This window comes from Macaca fascicularis, chromosome 12 (assembly GCF_037993035.2).
Source record: "Macaca fascicularis isolate 582-1 chromosome 12, T2T-MFA8v1.1".
Taxonomy (NCBI): Eukaryota; Metazoa; Chordata; class Mammalia; order Primates; family Cercopithecidae; genus Macaca; species Macaca fascicularis.
This window is the reverse complement of record NC_088386.1, coordinates 12,490,026-12,512,939: the sequence shown is the minus strand read 5'-3', so window position 1 is coordinate 12,512,939 and position 22,914 is coordinate 12,490,026. Positions and strand designations below refer to the sequence as shown.

At 43.9% G+C, this 22,914-nt stretch overlaps 1 protein-coding gene across 33 annotated transcripts in view; it reads right to left on the bottom strand.

Annotated features, from left to right (window-relative positions):
- C12H2orf76 (chromosome 12 C2orf76 homolog) overlaps window positions 1-22,914 on the bottom strand; it is a 131,268-nt gene that overhangs the window by 36,930 nt on the left and 71,424 nt on the right. For 6 of the 33 annotated variants that reach the window (XM_065525389.2, XM_065525394.2, XM_065525393.2 and 3 more), the window contains 2 exons: window positions 13,427-13,583; window positions 12,164-12,560 (listed from right to left, as the gene is read on the bottom strand). In XM_065525389.2, the coding sequence (XP_065381461.1) occupies window positions 12,347-12,560; window positions 13,427-13,583 (371 nt within the window). In that variant the 3' untranslated portion in view covers window positions 12,164-12,346. Of the gene's footprint in view, window positions 1-673; window positions 744-1,563; window positions 2,067-11,834; window positions 11,957-12,163; window positions 12,561-12,797; window positions 12,922-13,426; window positions 13,584-22,914 lie in introns of those variants that run through there. The other 27 variants (XR_012421065.1, XR_006690988.3, XR_012421067.1 and 24 more) reach the window with 11 other exon arrangements.

The following is a 22,914-nucleotide window of genomic DNA, read 5'->3' as shown; positions in this document are numbered from 1 at the left end:
ATATATTAAATATCTAAAGAATTAAAAAATAGAGTTGCAAAAAATAAATAAGCAATATTATACTACAAAGGCACAGGCATGGTGAAAAATGGAATTTTCAGAAATAAAAAATGATCAGAAACAAACAATTTGGTGAGTTTAACAGCAGATTGGAGAAAATTATTGAATTTTAAAAGCTAAAACAATTACCCAGAATGCAAAAGAGAGACAAATGGATAGAAAATGTAAAAGAGTCATTAACAGAGATAAAGGTTAAAGTGAACAACTCTAACATACAAATAATTGGAGTTCCAAAAGGAAAGAATGGTGAAGAGGCAAATTTTAAAGAGATAAAGACCAAGGATTTTCTGAAACTAGTGAAATACTGGAATCCAAAAACGCTGAAAGTGTAATGTATACCACCAGGCAGGAAAGCAAATTTAAAAGTAAAGCTACGGTTAGCCACACTAAGCAGCTCTTAAAAGCAATCAGAGAAAAATTATAGATGACCTACAATTGTGGAATTATAATAGACTTCTTAACAATATCAATGGAGATTAGAAAATAGTAGTCTAATATATTGAAAGTCCAGGGGGAAATGATTGCCAACTTAGAATTTTAAATCAAGCAAAACTGATTTTCAAGATTGAGTGCAAAATAAGAAAGTTTCAGATTACAGAAATTGAGAGCTTACCAACAGTTCTTTCCTGAAGAACTTCTAAAAATATACTTCAGATAGAAAGAAAATGATCCCAGAGGGGAATCTGAAAACAAGAAAAAAACAGTGAGCGAATAAGTGGTGACCCTCAAGGTAAATCTAAGCAAACCTTTTCTCTATAAAAGAATAATATCTATTTATGTGTTTTTTTAAAAGGACATACTAGGCCAGGCACAAAGGCTCATGCCTGTAATCCCAACACTTTGGGAGGCTGAGGCAGGTGGGATCACCTGAGGTCGGGAGTTTGAGACCAGCCTGACCAACATGGAGAAACCCGATCTCTACTAAAAATACAAAATTAGCTGGGCGTGGTGGCGCACACCTGTAATCCCAGCTATTCAGGAGGCTGAGGCAGGAGAATTGCTTCAACCTGGGAGGCGGAGGTTGTGGTGAGCCGAGATAGTGCCATTTCACTCCAGCCTGGGAAACAAGAGCAAAACTCCATCTCAGCAACAACAAAAGGGACATACTAACTGGCTAAAAACGATGATATGTAAATAAGGGATTGAGTTAAAATGTTCTGAGGCTCATATTTGTTTAGAGGTTGGGGCTGGGAAAGATATGGGCTAATTTAGATCTTGTTAAGTACATCAGGAAAAATGTCAAGGGTAACCACTAAAAAGCTAAAAGTATAATGCCAAAATCCTTAAGAAGGGAAAAAAATTTTAATTGGATTTTTGAAAAACAAGAAACAAGAAAAAGAGCATAAAGCAAGACACAGAAAACAAAAAGTAGATATTAGAAAAAATCCACATATATTCATAATTGTGAAACAGAATACCATGCACTGGTATCAATCTTTATGAGGGATACACCATACGCTGGTTACCAGGAGAGGACTCTAAACACCTTGCCAATTTTTGTAAAGATTCCTATATCTGGTGGGTGCCCAGGTCTGGCAGGAGTCTTTACACAAACTCAGCTTCTAAAGGTTTTGCACAAACCCAGCTGCCAGAGTCTCAGTCTGGTATGACAAAACACCTGCACAAGTCAGGCAAAGCCAACTTATTACTCACAGATCGGTAGCAAAGATAGACAGAAGCATAGAATCCATGGTGAGCTGGTCCCCCAGAACTCAAGCAAGCTGCCCAGGGCAGACAGACTCTCATCTGCACATGCCCAACTTCACACTACTGCTGAGGGACCCTGAAAGCAGTCCACTTTGGGTTTTATATCTTACAGGTACTTAAATCACTGAGCTTAAGCACTGCAGAGCATCTTGTTCTGAGAAGAACAAAGACAAAGCCCAGGCTGTTCTACATGGTTCTTCCTTCTCTCAGGATGTTACATTCTCGTACATTCTGCCCAAGAATTGTAAGAAGGAGCAGGGAGAGCTGAATCAGCCAAGGTCATTCAAGGACTTGTCCTCCTGCAATAATCACAATAAATACAAATGGATTAAACACTTCAGTTGAAAGATAGAGATGGTCAGAATGGATTTTAGTTATATTTGTAAGTGGCATACCTAAAGACTCAAGGTAAAGATATGGAAAAAAGTATGTTAGGCAAAAACAAACTAAATTAAAGTTGGAGTGGCTAGATTATTATCAAATAAAGCATGCTTTATGAGAAAAGACATTATTAGGAATAGAGAGAATTACTACATAATAAAGATTTACATGTTTTAGAATAATGTTCTTTAATAATATAGCCTCAAAATATGTAAAGCAAAAAAATAAAAAAGAAAGAAATGTGAATAAATCCCTCATTATACTAGATTATAACAAACAGAAAATTATATGCATGTGTGCACATGCATGTATGTGTATAACAACACAAGTTGGATATAATAAGAAATAGAAAAATTATATTTTTCTCAAGAAAACAAATTGAAGACATATTATACCATAAAGCAAATTTCAATAAATTTCAAATAATATCGGCATTCTCTCAGGTGAATACGAGAAAGTTAGAAATCAAGAACAAAATGCTATATGTATGTGTGTATATATGTATACACACATATATATCATATATATTTATATTTTAATAAAATATTTTTTATATTTTGTCACCGGGTCACTTTGTCACTCAGGCTGGAGTACAGTCACACGATGATCACTGCTCATTGCAGCCTCAAACTCCTGGGCTTAAGCAATCCTCCCACCCCAGCCTCCTGAGTAGCTGGGACTACAGGCACCACCACTGTGCTCAGCTAATTTGTAATACTTATTTTTTAGAGATGAGATCTTGCTATGTTGCCCAGGCTAGTCTCAAACTCCTGACCTCCAGCAATCCTCCTGCCTTGGCCTTCCAAAATGCTGGGATTACAGGCATGAGCCATCATGCCTGGCCTAAAATGCTATATTTTAAATGTCTATACATTTTAAAACTTTAAACATACATTTCTAAATAAGTCATTAATCAAAGAGAAAATTATACTGAAAATTCTTCAAAACTTTTAAATGTGAATGATTATTAAATATCTTCATATCAAATATTTAGAGATGCAGCAAAAATATTGCTTAGAAGGAAATCAATAACCTGGACAAAAATTAGTACAAAAAGAATCCAACCCACAGAAAGTAAAAGATAGATACACACAGAGAGATATACTGAAAGTAAGAGCAGAAATTAGTGAACTAGGAAACAAAAATATAATGGAGAGGATTGACAAAGCGAAAGGTTGGTTTTTGGATCAAACTCATCAAACAAATGAATCTCTGATAAAACTGATCCTGAAAAACGATAAGATGCTCAAATAATTTTAGGGATAAAAAGGAGAGAAAACTGCAGATGAAACAGAAATGTAAAAGATAATAAGAGAATATTATATGTGAGATTATGCAAATAAATTTGAAACTTGGAATGAAAAATACAACTTACCAAAACTGATTCAAGAAAACAAAAAGTGAGCATATAGGCCAGGTGCAGTGGCTGACGCCTGTAATCCCCAGCACTTTGGGAGGCCGAGGCAGGAGGATCACTTGAGCCAGGAATTCGAGACCAGCCTGGGCAACATAGCAAGACCCCATCTTTACAAAAAATAGAAAAAAAAAATTAGCCACGTGCAGTGGCACATGCCTGTAGTCTCAGCTACCCAGGAGGTTGAGGTGGGAGGATCACTTGAGCCCGGAAGGTGGAGGCTGCAGTGAGCCGTGACTCTACCACTGCACTCAGCCTGGATGACAGAGTGAGATCCTGTCACTCAAAAAAAGAAAAAAAAAAGAAAGAAAAAAAGAAGTAGCTATGTATCTGTGGTGATGGGCATACAGTGTATAATGATGTAATACAGTCTAACTTAGCAGTAATTACATTAAATGTAAAAGGATTTAACTCTCCAAGAAAAGGCAGAGATTGGCAGAACAAAAAATTCTTTTAAATGACCCATCCAGGCACAGTGGCTTGTGCTTGTAGTCCCAGTTACTCAGGAGGCTGAAGTAGGAGGATTACTTGAGCCCATGAAGTTCAAGTCCAGCCTGGGCAACACAGTAAAACCTCACCTCTAGACAAAACTAAACGAAAACAAAAAACCCAAAGATTTGAAAGTAAGAGGATGAGCCAGGCGCAGTGGCTCACGCCCGCAATCCCAGCGCTTTGGGAGGCTGAGGTAGGAGGATCATGACGTCAGGAGATGGAGACCATCCTGGCTAACAGGGTGAAACCCCATCTCTACTAAAAATACAAAAAATTAGCCAGGCGTGGTGGCACACACCTGTAGTCCCAGCTACTCGGGAGGTTGAGGCAGAAGAATTGCTTGAACCAGGTAGGTGGAGGTTGCAGTGAGCCAAGATCATGCCATTGCACTCCAGCCTGGGCAACAAGAGCAAAACGCCATTTCAAAAAGAAAAAGAAAGTAAAAGGATGGAAAAAAGATAGGCAAACAGTAACCAAAAGAGAACTGGATGACTACATAATAAAGAACATTTTATAATAGTAAAAGTGTCAATCCATTAAGAGTTTATAAATTATAAACATATATGCAACTAACAATACAGCCTCAAAATATATGAAGTTAAAGCTGTCAGAATTGAAGGGAAAATAAACTATTCAACAATGATAGTTGGAGACTTCAATACTTCATTTTCAGTAATGGGCAGAACAACTAGACAAAAGATTACCAAAGAAATAGAAGATTTGAACAACACTGTACACAACTATACTTAACACACATCTATAGAACCCTCTACTCAACAACAGCAGAATATGCACTTTTATTTTTATTTTTTGAGATAGAGTCTTGCCCTGTTGCCCAGGCTGGCATCCAGTGGCACAATCATGGCTCACTGCAGCTTCTACCTCCTGGGCTTAAGTTATTCTCCCACCTCAGTCTCCCGAGTAGCTGGGACCACAGGTGTGCACCACCACACTCAGCTAATTATTAATTTTTGTAGAGACAGGGTCTTGTTATATTGCCCAGGGTCTTGCTAAGTTGCTAATTTTGTAGAGACAGGATCTTGCTATTTTGCCCAGGTTGGTCTTGAACTCCTGACTTCAAGTGATCCTCCTGCCTCGGCCTCCCAAAGTGCTAGATTACAGGCATGAGCCACCATACCTAGCAAAGAATATACATTCTTTTTTTTTTTTTAATACTTTTAAGTTCTAGGGTACATGTGCACAATGTGCAGGTTTGATACATAGGTATACATGTGCCATGTTGGTTTGTTGTACCCATCAACTTGTCATTTGCATTAGGTATTTCTCCTAATGCTATCCCTCCCCAAGCACCCTACCCCCAACAGGCCCCAGTGTGTGACATTCCCCGCCTTGTGGCCAAGTGATCTCATTGTTCAATTCCCACCTATGAGTGAGAACATGCGGTGTTTGGTTTTCTGTCCTTGTGATAGTTTGCTGAGAATGATGGTTTCCAGCTTCATCCATGTCCCTACAAAGGACATGAACTCATCCCTTTTTATGGCTGCATAGTATTCCATGGTGTATATGTGCCACATTTTCTTAATCCAGTCTATCATTGATGGACATGTGGGTTGGTTCCAAGTCTTTGCTATTGTGAACAGTGCTGCAATAAACATATGTGTGCATGTGTCTTTATGGTAGAATAATTTACAATCCTTTGGACATATACCCAGTAATGGGATTGCTGGGTCAAATGGTATTTCTAGTTCTAGATCCTTGAGGAAGAATACACATTCTTAAGTACATATGGAACATTCTCCAGGATAGACCATCTATTAGACCACAAAATAAGTCCCAATAAATTTTTAAAGATTAGAATTATAAAAAGTATGTTCTCCATAGAATAAAATTAGAAAACAATAACAAAAATTAATTTGAGAAATTCACAAATATGTGGAAATTAAAAAACACTCTTCTTAACCAAGAAGTCAAAGAACAAATAAGAGAAATTAGAAAAAAGTTTTGAGATGAAGGAAAAAAATAGCATACCAAAGTTTCTGGGGTACAGCTAAAGTGGTAGGTACTTGGAGGGAAATTTATAGCTGTAAATACCTTAAAAAGAAGAAAAATCTCCAATCAATTACTTAAACTTTCATCTTAAGAAACCAGAAAAGCAAGAGAAAACCAAACCTAAAGAAACCAGAAGGAAGGTAGCAACATAAATTGATACAGAAACTTGAGAAAACAATTCAGCATTATAATGTTGAACCTTTACATACCCTAACAGCCTGTAATTTCTCCCCAAAGTATATTTAGAAAAATTCTTATAGGTGGCAACAGTGGATGTATAAAAAATATTCAATATAGGCTGGGTACAGTGGCTCACGCCTATAATCCCAGCACTTTGGGAGGCCGAGGCTAGATCACCTGACGTCAGGAGTTCAAGACCAGCCTGACCAACATGGTGAAACCCCGTGTCTACCAAAAATACAAAAATTAGCCAGGCATCGTGGCGCACACTGGTGATCCCAGCTACTTGGGAGGCTGAGGCAGGTGAATCACTTGAACCCGGGAGGCAGAGGCTGCAGTGAGCCAAGATCGTGCCACTGCACTCCAGCCTGGGTGACAGAGCACGATTCCACCTCAAAAAGAAAAAATTCAATGTATATGAAAACAACATGAAGATTCTGAGAAGGTGGTAGCCTTGATGGTATAATTATTTAACATCTCCAAATCCCCCATAAAGATACACAAAGCAGCCAGGATTGCAAAACTAAAAACCCATGGACAATCCCTGTAACAAACAAACTAACACCAAATCCCTACAAACCCTAAAACACAAATGGGTGGAGACACAGCTACAAGATCTGCATGGTATTAGCAGCTTTGTTGGAGGACACAGAAGGAAGCAACAGAGCACCTGGTAGGCCTCAAAACTGTGGGGTCCTCATGAGGGGAAAGAAGTCAGGTTGGCAGGAGCAGAGGAAGCAAAAAACAGAAAACAGATAAGCTGTAAGGGTTTTGATAAGGTCCAAAACACATTACCCTCCCGCACAAATAACTCACCACCTTCCTGTGCTCAACTGTGCCTTCCTGTGCCAACCCTCAACCAATAAAATAACGCGATTTAGTTCACCGCAACCTTGGCGTCATCAGTACTGTACAAAACCCTCTTCAGCACATAGCACAAGCACCATCCTATAAAATCCCCAGGAAGCCTTCGTTTCCTTGCAATCAGTTCCTTTTCTAACCTGCCTGTTGTATCCTTGCAACATATTTGCCTACTTTCTCTAATAAATCTGCCCTTTTTTAACCTACAACTAACCATCTTGGCAAATTCTTCTCACAGCCCATGCTACTGGCCCAGATAGTCACTGATCACCTGCAACAAGAACTTTAAAATAATCAAGAAACAACTAGTGTAAAGCCCGCAGGCAGCTGGAGGACAGCACCTCACCCAGGGAGGTATTTGTATCTTTCAGTAAAAGCATGTGAGTTCCAAAGGTAAAGTCAGAAGAGGCTAGGGAAGACTGGGCCTAATAAACACTCCAAACTAACCAGCCCAAGCCCCCATCCAGAACAGAAGCCCAGCTGGGAACAGACTCCAAATTGAGCACTTCAGGAAAATAGAGAAAAGCAAAAAAGAGAACCCAGACTACAGTAGGAGAGAATGGAATGGAAGTTCTCAGAAAGTGAGGGGCCCTATTTTTAAAATACTCAACAAAAACAACAGAAGAGAGTGCTCTACCATTGTGAAATGAGAAAAACCCTTAAAATTATGCCTCCTTTCAAAAAGTTCAGGAAATCTAATATTATGTAAACATAAGTAGCAGAAAAGGATTGAAGTCAAATCCCACACGGTTATTCAAAGAAAAAAAGAAAAAGTAGAATAACATCCCTGCAGACGATAAAAGCATGCCAGAGAAACACACAGGTGAAAACTACAGCCTAATATTTTGACATAAAAGCAAAGCAAAGGGAGGGGAAGGGAGGGGAGGGGAGGAAGGCACAGCTCATCTGTAGTATTCAGGAACGGGGAGCACAACTGCAAAGAAAAGAGGCGATTAGCACAAAAGCCAGGCTGGCGTTTACTCTTGGAGGAGGGGTGGGGCTTTGCATTTGGGAAAGTGAACCTGGCAGGCTTATGGGGTCAGAGTCAATTTCCTTTACATGGGGATGTTTAAAGGTGTTTATCTTGTAATTTCGTTAACCTCTCACTTTGTCTTATGCTATATATACATGTATGTGTATAATGGTGTTTTTTGTTTTTCATTTTGGTTTTGGTTTGTTTTTTGTATTTGTTTTTTTGTTTTTTTGTTTTTTTTTTGAGACGGAGTCTCGCTCTATCTCCCAGGCTAGAGTGCAATGGCGGGATCTCGGCTCACTGAACCTCCTAGGTTCAAGCGATTCTCCTGCCTCAGCCTTCCAAGTACCTGGGATTACAGGCACCCTCCACCATACCCGGATGATTTTTGTATTTTTAGTAGAGATGGGGTTTCACCATGTCAGCCAGACTGGTCTCAAACTCCTGACCTCAAGTGATCAGTCTGCCTTGGCCTCCCAGAATGGTAGGATTACAGGCGTGAGTCACCGTGCCTGGCCATAATGGTTTCTTTTTTAGCAACTAAATTTGTTTAAAAGAGTGTTCATCTCAGTATTGTTCATAATTGCCCCAAACTCCATTGACAGGAGTGCATGAATAAATTGTGCTATTCAGAGGATGATCTGTTATTCAGTAATCAAATAAATGACCTATTCCTCCAGTGAAACTTAGAAACATGATTATGGAGAGGGAAAAAAACAAGTATCAAAAACCTACAAGCTATATAATGCCATTTTTATAAGCCTAGAAACCAAGCAAAAATGAAACAGTATATTATTTAGGAATACATATGTATGTGATTTTTAAAACTATGTTTTAAGGAAGCAAGGCTGGCAAACATAAAATTTAGGATAGACTGTATACCACATAACATTTTTATAATGCTCAGAAATAGGCAAAAATTAAACAATATTGTTTAGGAATAAGTAGACATGTGATTTTTAAAACTATTCTTTTAAAAAGCAGGGGAATGATAAACCCAAAATTCAAGCTGGTTTTATTTCTAGGGAAGCAAGGAGGATGGAATAGGGGAGCTAGACCCAAGTTTTCTTCCTAGGTCGTGTGGTGGGTTCACAGTATACTTTTGATTATCATGTTTCATGATTCACAAATGTGTTTTATATGAAGACTTCATCAGATCTGCACACTAAAAATACAAATTAAAAATTGAATTATCTCCTTCATCAGTCATTCGTTTGTTTATTCATTCAGTCATGCAACAAATAGGCATTGTGTACCCGCCCTATGCCAGGCCCTGTGCTAGGTCCTAGGATAGGGCAGTGACAGACCACAGCTGTCCTCTCAAAGTTCCAGCCACCCAGGACATTCTACGCCATTGGTGATGGGGCCGAGTGGGAAATGGGTTTTTAAAAATCTGCACTGCAGAGAGCACTATTTACAACAGCAAAGACTTGGAATCAACCCAAATGCCAATCAATGACAGACTGGATAAAGAAAATGTGGCACATATACACCATGGGATACTATGCAGCCATAAAAAAGAATGAGTCTATGTCCTTTGCAGGAACATGGACGAAGCTGGAAGCCATCATCCTCAGCAAACTAACACAGGAACAGAAAACCAAACATCACATGTTCCCACTCATAAGTGGGAGCTGAACAATGAGAATACGTAGACACAGGGAGGGGAGCATCACACACTGGGGCCTGTTGGGGGTTGGGAGCAAGGGGAGGGAGAGTATTAGGATGAATACCTAACGAGTGTGGGGCTTAAAACCTAGATGACGGGTTGATAGATGCGGCAAACCACCATGGCACATGTATATGTATAAACCTGCACATTCTACACACGTATCCCAGAACTTAAAGTAACAACAACAATAACAACAAAAAATCTGCAGAGAGTAAGTAAGAGCCAGGACAATCCATAATCAGGACCTTCCATTCCAGGATAACTAGGAAATACCTTGTTGATATGACTTGAGGGAGGTAATTTTTAAATTAAGTTACTTAAGGCAGCCAACAGGAGACAGCAAAAACATCAGACAGGCACTCCAGGTCGGTGGTTCCCAATACTGCCAATGTTGTTCCCCAAAGACGTTATCTTTGTCTTAAGCAATGTGATATGCACATGCATGCAAACATGCGCACACACACACGGGTTATTCGAAGTTTATTTCCTCCCTATGTTTCTGTGCTAGGATCTCCCTTCACTTATGTATTGATAGTGATGATAGACAGTGGTCGGACTTCGTTACTGTTTAGGGAAGTGTGGTTTGGTTTTTAATGTCCATACTTAGTAAACTAAAGAGCTGCCAAATCCAAATCGATCTCTAAGATTTAGATTCTTCATTATGTAAACCCTGAAGTCTGAGAATCACAGTCCAGAGTCATGTTTGAACCTAGCACTTTCCTTTTTGAGTAGGATGACTGAGGTCACTTTTCTTTTTTTTTTTTTTTTTTTGAGACGGAGTCTCACTGTTGTCACCCAGGCTGGAATGCAGTGGCACAATCTCGGCTCACTGCAACCTCCACTTCCCAGGTTCAAGCGATTCTCCTGCCACAGCCTCCTGAGTAGCTGGGATTATAGGTGCCCACCACCACGCCTGGCTGATTTTTGTATTTTTAGTAGAGACAGGGTTTCTCCATGTTGGCCAGGCTAGTCTCAAATTCCTGACCTCAGGTGATCCGCCTGCCTCGGCCTCCCAAAGTGCTAGGATTATAGGCTTGAGCCACTGCACCTGGCCTGAGGTCACTTTTCAATACTTGGTTAAGACCTTGCTTGGCCTCAGGAGTAGCCTTGCCTTGACTACCTGCCCAGCACCACCCCCATCCATAGGGCCTGGAGGAGTTCCTCAGCTAATCTCTGAGCAGAGCGGAAAACCCCCTATGGCTGTCACCAAGGTGAAAGGAAAGGATTGGTAGTTAATAGCAAAAGCAGCAGTATATGCATATGCATGTGTGTATTATTACAAATACATCTGTTCCAGCAAGATAGCTCTACTACAGAGTCAACCCACAGGAATGTTTAGCTGAGGCTCCAGAGGCCCTGTTGAGGAGTGTGCCGTGTCTGAGGTCAAGTAAGTGCTTAATCCACTGGCTCCTTCTTCCTCGTATCTGCCAGTGTGGCCAGCCGCTGCACCCATTTCCGTTCACCTCCACCATATCTGCCATTTCCACCCAGGCTTGGACCTCATTTCTTTATATCAATGTTTCCTTCAAATCTACTCACTTATTCTCCCTGAAAATGTTTGTTTGTTTGTTTGTTTGGAGACAGAGTCTTTCTCTGTCTTCCAAGCTGGAGTGCAGTGGTATGATCTCAGCTCACTGCAACCTCCGCCTCCCGGGTTCAAGCGATTCTCCTGCCTTAGCCTCTGGAGTAGCTGGAATTACAGGCACCCACCACCACGCCCAGCTAACTTTTGTATTTTTAGTAGAGACAGGGTTTTGCCATGTTGGCCAGATTGATCTTGAACTCCTGACCTCAGGTGATCCGCCCGCCTTGGCCTCCCAAAGTGCTAGGATTACAGGCGTGAGCCACGGCGCCCGGCCTGAACACATTACTTTTTAATATTCCCTATGGAGAGGCAGCATAGCACAGAGGTTGTAAACACAAAGTCCAGGCCCGTCATGGGGACTTAGGCCTGTAATCACAGGGATCTGGGAGGCAGGAGGATCGCTGGAGGCCGGGGGTTCAAGACCAGCTTGGGCAACATAGTGAGACCCCATCTCTACAAAAAAATCTTTTTAAATATTACTCAAGCTGGTAGTACACACCTGTAGTTCCAGCTTCTCAGGAGGCTGCGGTGAGAGGATCACTTGAGTCCAGGAGGTCAAGGCTGTCGTGAGCCATGACTGTACCATAGCACTCTGGCCTGGCTGACAGCAAGCCACTATCTCTAAAAAAAAAAAAAAAAAAAAAAAAAAAACGGTTAAAAAAAGAACACAAAATCTGGAACCACACTGCCAGGGTTTCAGCACCACTTCTACTACTTCCTAACCTGATTTAACCTCCTCTTGCCTCAGTTTCCCCAGCTATAAAATGAAGGTGATTATAGTTCTTACCACATAGGTTTGTTACTAGGTTATGAGAAAAACAAGAGTTACCCTTTTAACATAATTTTATTTTTAACTTTAATTTTAGGTTCAGTGGTACATGTGAAAGTTTGTTACACAGGTAAGCTACTGTCATGGGGGTTTGTCGTACAGATTATTTCATCACCCAGGTATTAAGCCCAGTACCCAATAGTTATCTTTTCTGCTCCTCTCCCTCCTCCCAACTTCCACCCTCAGGTAGGCCTCGGTGTCCGTTGTTCCCCTCTTTGTGTCCATGTGTTCTTATCATTTAGCTCCCACTTATAACTGAGAATATGTGGTATTTGGTTTTCTGTTCCAAGAGTTTCTCTTAGCTGAGATGCGAGGATCACTTGAGCCAGGGTGGTCGAGGCTGCAGTGAACCGCAATCCTGCCACTGCACTCCAGCCTGGGGTGATAGAGGAGATCCTACCACAAAATAAAAAGAAGAGAGAGAGACAGAATGAGAGAGAAAAAACAGTTTCTCTTTTTAAGGTATTTAAAACAGATCTTCCACAGAGTAAGTGCTATATAAGCGTTTGCTAAATAAATATCTCTAACATGAATAGAAAAACGTTATTACTGGCTGTAAGACCTTAAAGCAATTACAACCTCAAAATAAATAAAAACAAGACAATATAATTAAATTCTAGCTAGATTTTTTACCTGTTAAAATGCTTGGTGGAGACCCGCTCTCAAAAGAACAGAGAGAGGCAAGCAAGTGAAGACTTAAGGACCTGCCATCACCAAACTAAAACCTCTTCTTCTCTCAACCAGACCTGAAAGAAAACTGAAGTAACAGTAACTGTCTTCCTGCGCTACCCACCCTCAACCATCTCCAGGTCCACTAGGAGCATGTTGTACATGTTCTGGAAAGTTCTGGAAAGGCATTAAGATATAAAAAGTTAGTAGCCAGGTGTGGTGGTAGACGCCTGCAATCCCAGCAACTTGGGAGGCTGAGGCAGGAGAACTGCTCGAACCCGGGAGGCGGAGGTTGCAGGGAGCTGAGATCATGCCATTGCACTCCAGCCTGGGAGACAGAGCCAGACTCCATCTCAAAGAAAAAAAATTTAAAAAGATACAAAAAGTTGGGAAAGTGAGAGGTGTCCCGAGTAGCCCATATACATGAAAAATGAAACCAGGCGATCCTGTGTGGATCTATATATCATAAATGCCCCTGGGCTGGAAGTGAAATATCTTATACCAACAGGTCGGCTCTGATGCAGGGAATCTGTTTTCACTTTGAATTGAAGCTCTGCTGTTCATGGCACTGCCAGGGTGGGACTGTCGCTCACCAAGCCTCCTTCCTGTCCTTGGTCTGGGGTGATTTGGCACTTCCCAGCAGGTGACTCCAGGTGACAGCCAACAGCCAGCTTGCTCCTGTTCTCTTTCGCAGGCAGAGCTGGCTCTTAATTTTCATGCATTTATTCTTTAGCCACTTGAGATGCCTGGCTGGAGGGACGGGGAAGAGATTTAGCATCTTGGTGCCTCCAAGCCTCCCATCCAGCATGGTCCAGGTTAACAAACACCTGTAAAGCATCCGTCTCCGCTGGTCCTGACAGACAGGGTGAGCACCCCCGTGCATCCTCCCTCCTAAGAGGATTAAGAGGGGGTGTTTGGAAAACAGAGCTGCATCCCTGGAGGGAAGATGCCACACAGACATCAACACACAGTTCTGCATAATCAGTTCAACAGCAGAACAACAAAAAGGGGAAGAGAAGATTAAAAAATAATCCAAATGTCATAGTACTGAGGAGTGTGATGAAATGGGGAATCAGGTGGAAGCATTAAACCTAGAATCACCAACCACCCCCGCTTCACTCTTCAAAACTCAAGGCTTCGGCGGGAAACAACATGCTCATCCTTGGGAGGGCTCCTCTAAGTCCCGCCTGAAAGACGGATGTCCACTTCTGAGGCTCTGTCTCTGAGGATGGGTACGGGGAGGCTGTGGCAGTCCCGCCATCCTGCGGGGGTGTCATGAATAATTAGCTGGGCTCTTCACAGTGGAGCGCAGCCCTAGTCTCTCCCCCTCTTCCTTGGTGGGAAGGAAGCCCAGGTCCCTGAGAGACACTGGTGGCCATCTCCCTGGAGGCTTCGGGCTGGCCGTTGACAGTGGCACCAAGGTGTAGCTCGGGGCAGGGGTGCAGGCACTTAGCACTCGGCAAGCTCTGTGGGCCTCCTCCCTGCCTCCCATTCATTGTCATGAGCTTGGCAGGAGAAGCTTCCAGTCCGCCTCTCAGTGCTGCACCCCCTCTGCCCACACTCCTGGGCATCCAGCCCAGGGCCTGCCTTGGTGCCAGTTCTGCCCTTCCTGCCTCCTCTTTCCTGCTCTGCCTTCTCCCCCTCTCTCTTCCCCACATCCATTTCTATTTTACAATGGTTTTGGGGTTTTTTGGTTTTTGTTTTCTTGAGAGGGAATCTGGCCCTGTTGCCCAGGCTGGAGTGCAGTGGCATCATCTTGGCTCACTGCAACCTCCACCTCCTGAATTCAAGCAATTCTCCTGCCCCAGCCCCCCGAGTAGCTGAGATTACAGGCCCGCGCCACCACACTCAGCTAATTTTTGTATTTTTAGTAGAGACGGGGTTCCACCATGTTGGCCAGCCTGGTCTTGAACTCCTGACCTCAAATGATCCAACCGCCTCAGCCTCCCAAAGTGCTTGGATTGCAGGTGTGAGCCACTGTGCCTGGCCCTATTTTACAATGTTTAATGACCCAAACTTGAGGATTTTTCTACTTCTCTACACCATATAATCAAATCAAAAAATCAGATATTAGGCTGTGACAATGGGACTGAATCTTGGAAACTGGAAGGTCCAGTCTCAGGACATCCTGGAAAGTTCAGCACACAAGCAAGCCCCATGCAACTGTGTGATGAAACGGCCCCATACATCCAGGTGCACAGCCAAGGCGTCCCGTGCCACCTTCCTGGTAGAAACTGGCTTTTCAACTTTCTCACCCATGAAAGGAAAGCGGTTTCAGACATCAGGTTCACCCCTCTCCTAAGCCACATCCTTTTCTCATTTCCAGCTGAGGAGCTGAGCTTGAGACACTGAGGTTCCCAGCTGCCTCCATGATTCGCCAGCACTCAGCTTGTTTCACATCCTCCCAATCGTCACAGCCAGGAGAGCATGCCTCACTGACCACGAGGGAATGTCACATCCCGCCTGGCTGAGCCATGTCGCAGACAGGCTCCTGGCGAAGCACTTGGCCGACACCCCAGTATTCAATGCTGACACCCCACAAAGGCATAAGTAGCCTCATCTTGCAGATGATGAAAATAGGACTCAAACTAAATTGTGTACAGTTGTAGGGTTTATCGAGGGCAGAAAACTTCCCCATAGCAGGTCTCTGGCAACCCAGAGCCCCTCCCTGCACTCCTGTGTCCCTGTCGCTGCACCCATAGAACTCCCAAGAGGCCTCCATGGATCACTGGGCTGGTATAATTTTTATCTGTGTATATATATTACCAAATTACCTCCACCCCAAAAATACTGTTCCAGGTTTCCTGTTACTATATGGAAACACTGATGTACATCAGCCTGTGTTCATTTTGTATACTATCCATATAGTGGGTGGGTTGTTTTGGGGGATTTTTTTGCAACCTAAAAGCTAAAATATTTTTCATGTTTAAAACTGAAATCCATGTGCATGGACGGGACATTTTTAAAAATAAATATTTCATGGGTATTTGCCAACAGAATCTTATGGTTGGTCATTTTGTAAATGATTTAACCCATCATTTCATGGGAATTAATTTAGATTTGAATATCCATAGGTAGCATAAGGTGAAAAACCTCTAAAATTTGAACCCATACTCTGGGATGGGAGACCTTAGGCAAATTAACCCCTCTGAGCTTCAGTTTTCTCATTTGTAAGAAGGGGATGTACTATCTGTGTTCCAGGATCGTGGAGATCAGAGGAGGTCATCTACCAAAAGGCCCCCACCATCCTCACAAAATATCATTACTCTCATCCTTTCATTCTTAGGTTGACTTAAATAGGGAATACAAATGTATTTACATATTCTTATTAAATTCTTCAAAACTGATAATTTATTCAAATCCAAATCATACAGAGATAATAAAAATATCTACTGTGCATAAAACCGTTAGAAAAGAATGACTCAATAACTATCACCTGACATTTTATTTCACATGATATAGTGCGATTGTCTCGGCACAAAGTGACCTTAACTGCTTCCAAATTCCTTCCTCATTTTTCCCGTAACAAATCATATAGTGAAGGAAGACCTTCATCAGGGTCATGCAACTTGGAGGAGCTTCTTGGGGGAAGGGCACAGGCATCTCTGGGCTGTGGAGGAAAGGCTCCGGAACTGGCTTTAATGGAGCTTTTTCTCAACAGGCTCTGTCCCGTCTCCCTTTGCATGTGTCAGGTCCTCAGTAGCTGGGACCCCATTTTCTCTGTCTATCGTATCCCACCCCCAACACCTGACCAACTCAAATCATCACATACATTTTTAAACAGGTAGTGGATATCCAACACTGTGTCAGGGCATGGAGAAAATGGAAAAGAAACTGAAATTGTGGTCCTGGTGCTGAGACACAGGTAATCTCATCAAGCAATTTGGGCAGAGGCTGAGTTACCTGGATATTATTGCTGGTATCTGGATTTCTTAATATAAGTTCCAGAAAGCCTGGTAACTTTTAGAAGAGTATATGGTATAGCAAGGAAAGTGAATCCGTTCATTCATACATAAATAACAGATGCATGCATTTATTAACTCCCAGTGTGTGCAGGCCGTGGAAATGTAACAGTAAGCCTGATCTTCAACCTCAGGGAGAGCCACATCTTTTGGGTAAGGTCAGTATATAAAAATGCAAGGCCGGCCAGGCGCGGTGGCTCACGCCTGTAATCCCAGCACTTTGGGAGGCCGAGGCAGGTGGATCACAAGGTCAAGAGATCAAGACCATCCTGGCCAACATGGTGAAACCCCATCTTTTCTAAAAATACAAAAATTAGCTGGGCATGTTGGTGGGCGCCTTTAGTTCCAGCTACTTGGGAGGCTGAGGCAGGAAAATAGCTGGAACCTGGGAGGCAGAGGTTGCAGTGAGCCGAGATCGCGCCACTGCACTCCAGCCTGGTGGCACAGCAGGACTCCATCTCAAAAAAAAAAAAAAAGCAAGGCCACAGTGTGTGATCAGTGCCACAGAGGACTAGCCAGGACACAGCAGGATGAAAAGGAGAGCAGGGTCGAGTCTCCTGGCTGTGAAGTGCTGGGAAGGTGGGACGGAAAGGACCTTAGGGACAAGATGGTCCTTGGCTGTGCCTCCCAGGATGAATGCTAGTCTGGTGGAACATTCAGAGACCAGAGTGGGAAGTCTGAGGAAGTGGCAGCACGGTGTGCCCAGAGAGAACAGGGCAAGGGGATAGGGGTGAGCTGGGGGAGACAGGAGGGGGTGCCAAATTCCATAGCTGGAGGAGAAGCTGGAGATGTAGCCAGAGATCAAACCCAGGAAGCCCCGGTACACCATGCCAGAGTGTGCCCGCGATTCAGAAGGAAACAAGGACCCATCCGATGGTTCTGAACAGGGAGGGATACAGCAGTCAGACTTGCATTTTTAAAAGATCACTCTGGCAGCGGCATGAAGGATGGACTCCGTGGATGAGAGTCCGCAGGAAAGGACACCAGACGGGAGAGTGTCTCTGCGGTCAGGATGAGAAATGATGAGGCCCAGAGCAGGGCAGTGGCGGTGGGAAGGGAAGGGGAGGCCGTTCTCATGAGATGCTCATTCCGGCAATTCTGAGCTGATTCCTGTTGAGGAGGTATCAGCAAGTAGTGAAAGGCAAAGAAGGGTATCACTTGCTCCAGCTAGGACTAGGAATTTCTTCCTAGTACCCCCAGTGAGCGTAAGGACCCTCCTTCACCTGTGAAGTCCCTCCTGATGGTTGGTTCTGGTAGGCTCCATCACTTAGGAGCTGGGAAACCTCGGGCAGATCACTTTACCTCCAAGTGCCCCTTCCCCATTTGTAAGATGCAGATAACTAGTGCCTACCTCACAGGGGTCGCGAGCAATAGTGAGTAAATACCTGCAAAGTGCTTTAGTGAGGCCTAGCAGGGCAAGCACTTGAGAAATGTTGGCTGTTTTATGCCTGGCTCAGTCTCACTTCTGATGGCTTGTCCTGCAGAGCTTGCTAGACCTTGCTGGAAAAATACTTGAAATTCTGAAAGACGGCTTTTGTCACATATGCAACATCTACACAATGGAAGTGACCACCAGCCAGAAACCAAGCAACTATCACACCTCAGTCCCCACCAGCTCACCCTCACATGTTCCCATGTACACACATGCACACCACCCAAGACGCTCTCCCACAATCCCATCACAACGGCCTCTGCCCTCAAGTGTACAACTTTGGAGGGTTATTTGAAAGGAGAGCTAATAACATGCTTTTTAAAATAAGACATCACACGTACATTTTTAAGATGGGAAGTCTCTGTTTCTGTTGAGAACAGCAAAGGAGAACATGGCAGGGAAGATCTGTGAAGGAGACGCGATGTTTGTTCAAAGACATCGAGGCTCTTTCTTGATCTCTTGAGTTTTTTTTTTTTTTTCATGGAAGAAGTTTTTATCTGACACGAAGTTCTGGTTATGAAGGAAATCCCAGAAGACAACACACCTTCTCTCCTCACTCCTGAAGGAAGAGGTTAGATTTGGACACAACCGTGTGTGTTTTAAATAAAGTGGCGTTGTTCTTACTTAAATTCCAATTTCTTATAATATTAGAGTCGGTCTTCAGTTAGTTGTGTTGGGAGAGTGATTTGGACCATATACATTACCCTCATATATTCAAAAACGAAGGCCCAAATTCACCTATGGTGACAGACATCACAGCGGTGGTGGTGATGACAGAGGGGCAGAGAGGGAACTGTAATGGCACAAAGGAGGTTTCGGGGGCGGTGGGCATGCTCTGCATCTTGACTTAGATGTGGGTCGTGCACTTGTCAAAACCGAAAGAGCTGCATGTCTAAGATCTTTGCATTTCGCCATCTGTAAATTATCGTTCAATTTTAAAAAAGAAAGGGAGAGAGCAAGCAAGCAGATTTCCAAAGTTAAACATGAGAGGCTGATCTATTCACTTACATCATCTCCTCTGAAAACCCCAATAAGATGGGAGTAAGGAGATAATACAAACATAAACCCATGAAGACAAAGAGACCCAGAGAGTAGACATTGAGGACGAGAGAGTTGATCCAAGTTTGGAAGGTGAGAAGTGGACGGAGGGGTGGAACTGTCAGAGCAGAGAAAGTTCCAACCCCAACACTGGCAGAAAGCACCATCCACCAGAAGCTGGACGCTCACCCTCAGAACCTGGGAGCTGCAGGCCTTGCTCGGGCCAGAGACTGGAGAGGAGGCACTCACCTGCTTAGGGTCAGCTTTTACCCTCTGAAGACAAGTCACCTCCCCAGAACCAGACACCTGGCAACGGTGAAACCCACAAGCTCCGTCCCCTCAGCCTTGGTGAGTCACTCCTGCCCCCCACCTCCTCTCCCTCCCTTATACCTCAAGCCTTCTAGCAAAATTTCCCTGACTCTCGAAGGCTTTCAGGGAAGACTGAAATAATCCATCTTCAAGCTGTTCTGCTTTCAAGTGTACAGGCAACCCTGGGCCAAGACACTGAAAAACCCAACACATTGGAAAGAGAGGAAGAGGGAATACAGAGAGAATTGCTGGCTCTAGAAACTACTCTGTCCCTTTGACCTGGAGCCCAAGGAAGGCCAGTTACCAGGACCTTTGCAGGCAAGTCCCAACGCACTTCTAGCCAATACAGGGGCCTTGACACTGCAGAATGTGCACTAGGTCAGGGGGTCTCACACAGTCAGGTGTGGACGTACTGCACTCCGCCTCAAATCAGCCTTCTTAGAATTCTACTCTCCTGTGGTTTAGCTTTTGTGTTCCATCTTGCACTTAACCAAGTTTCCTCGACATCTTACTCTGGAAGCGTCTACCAGCTGTGGTGTCTGCATTAAAGCACAGGGTGGCCAGGTGCGGTGGCTCACGCCTGTAATCCCAGTACTTCGGGAGGCCAACACGGGCAGATCACGAGGTCAAGTGATTGAGACCCATCCTGGCTAACGTGGTGAAAACCCATCTCTACTAAAAATACAAAAATTATCCGGGCATGGTGGCATGCGCCTATAGTCCCAGCTACTCAGGAGGCTGAGGCAGGAGAATCGCTTGAACCCAGGAGGCAGAGGTTGCAGTGAGCCGAGATCGTGCCACTGCACTCCAGCCTGGCAACAGAGTGAGACTCCATCTCAAAAAAAAAAAAAAAGTGCAGGGTGGCTTTGACAGGACTGGGGACTGGAATTAGACACCAAGGGGGTTCACAGAGCTATAAGGAGACCCTGCCACTTCAGACCTTGTCTCAGGCCCCACTCATAGCCTCAACTCAGCCCTCTGCCGGGAATGGTTCTCTGCTGTCAGCCACACCCAGCTAAGCCAGGAAGAGAGCCCACACAGGCACAGTTCTGCACCAGGGCAGACTGGCTTTTATTGTGTCTGCTGCCTTAAAGTGAGATTTCTTAATTTTTAAAATAACCTAGAAACAAATGGAGGGTTTTGTACACTACCCAAAGAGTTACTGGCATGGCCTCATCATGTGTGAGAACATTCAGTCTTCGGAAGGGAAGCGGGACATCCCCTCTGCAAAGTAATTCCTGTGTCCCTGCCCCTGCCTGGGAGTCACTGTTTGACCCCAAAGCTCTGGGCACTGCTTCCAGGCTCACATAGCTAAAGGACAGCTTCCAAGCCCCTCCACCAAGCAGAAGAGAGTCTCCCTGCAATTGGTTTGGGAAGGAGTTTTTTAAGCACCTCGCCTGGGCCAAACGGAGGAGGTTGCCTATCAATTGTTGTGCTAGGAAGCTTTTAACAAAGGAGCTATAGAAACCAGCTCAGTACCTTTCAACTTTCAACCCTCAGCTTTAAGGAATCCTCGACAAATAAACGGAGACATTTTCCAAAGCATTGACACATTATTGGTCTTCTTTTTAGAAATGGCCCATCATCAAATAGAGTGGTATAAAAGAAAAAGAAAGAAATAAGACTATAGAGGTAAAACTGACTAAAGTTAGGTATTGGCTTTGAAATAATTAAGCATTTACTTTTAAAATAAAATTGTAGGCTCGGAGAAGTGGCTCACGCCTGTAATCCCAGCACTTTGGGAGGCCAAGGCAGGTGGATCACCTGAGGTAAGGAGTTCGAGACCAACCTGGTCAACATGGCGAAACCCCGTCTCTACTAGAAACACAAAAATTAGCCGGGCATGGTGGCGGATGCCTGTAATCCCAGCTACTTGGGAGGTTGAGACAGGAGAATCGCTTGAACCTGGGAGGCGGAGGTTGTGGTGAGCCGAGATCGCGCCACTGCACTCCAGCCTGGGCGACAGAGTGAGACTCTGCCTCAAAAAAATAATAAAAATAAAAATAAACAAAATTTTAGGCGGTAGCAATTGCATGATTGCTTTTGAGCACTAGTACAACATGCCACCCCATGTACAAGCTGATGGTTTTGACTTTCAACTATCAGACGCCAAGGCTGACTTACAGGGGAATAAACCTACTGCACACAGTCCTTAATAAATGACTGACACTGGCTCGGCTTCATCAGTTCCCAGGCCCAGACAGACTCTGCTGCCACCTGGTGGCTGAGGGTAGGCAAAGGCGGACAAGTGCAGGGCCACTCCACCTGACCTGCAGCCTGGACTTCTCTGGGTAAGGAGGATGTGCTAAAATGGCGGGAAAGGTGTCATATCAGAGGAGGAGCTGCTAGGCAAGACGTAAAGATAAACAGCTGCGCATTAATCGGCTGGTGCCTGGCAGGTATCTAGAATATTCAAACTACAAAACTGGCCTTTGCAAGGTTTTTCTTCCCAGAGATTATATTTCCTTGGACAACCTGTGTATCCATTCATTCTACCAACCCACTCCACCCCATCCCACTTGAAGCAAGCCACAGCCAGAGAATACTGAAAGGGACGGCTTTATTCTTACAGAAAGGACGTTTAAATTGCCAGCTGTTGTTAATGAGCCCATTTGTCCTAATTGGGGAAAATTCCAACCAGAAGAAAGGGGACATGTCAAGGAAACATGTGACAGGTAATGTGCTCAGGGCTAGATGAATCCAAGGCCAAGACACCTCGGGAAATAAAATGGGAAGAGAAGGGTTCTTGGGAAATGAAAAATGGGTCCTTCCCTGAGTCCAAGAACACTGCTGGGCAGTGTGGCTGGAGCTGGCAGGTGGAGGGGGAGAACTGGCGGCAACCAGACACCCCTGCCTTGTAGGAAGAGGCCTGGCTCCACTGCCCAGTGCTCATAGGGGACAGCCTCCTATTCAGTGTCTAAATGTTCTCCCTGTGCGATGGGATTAATAGTATTTCTTTGTAAAATAGCAGTGTAACAGAACTTATTCCCCAAAACAGAATATGTTTAGGCAGCACCAAGCTAGCTCACCTTAACAAAGCCACAGAGAAATTCTGGAAGGTCAGTGTTATCATCCCCACTTAAGAGAGCCGGAAACTGAGATCTGGAGAGGCCGAGCAGCTCACCTAAGGTCACACCTCCAAGCTAGCGACAATGCCTTTGTTCTTCCAACCCCGGGCTGCCTATGTCAGAGCTGAGCTCTCTCCTCCCACTCATGCTTGCCTAAAGCAAACAGAAAGACCAATAATTCCGATATATGCAAAAGTGCACCATTTGCCTTTTCCAATTTGTATAATTTTAAATGTCACCACAAGTTCACTTCTAGGTCACTTTTAAAACAA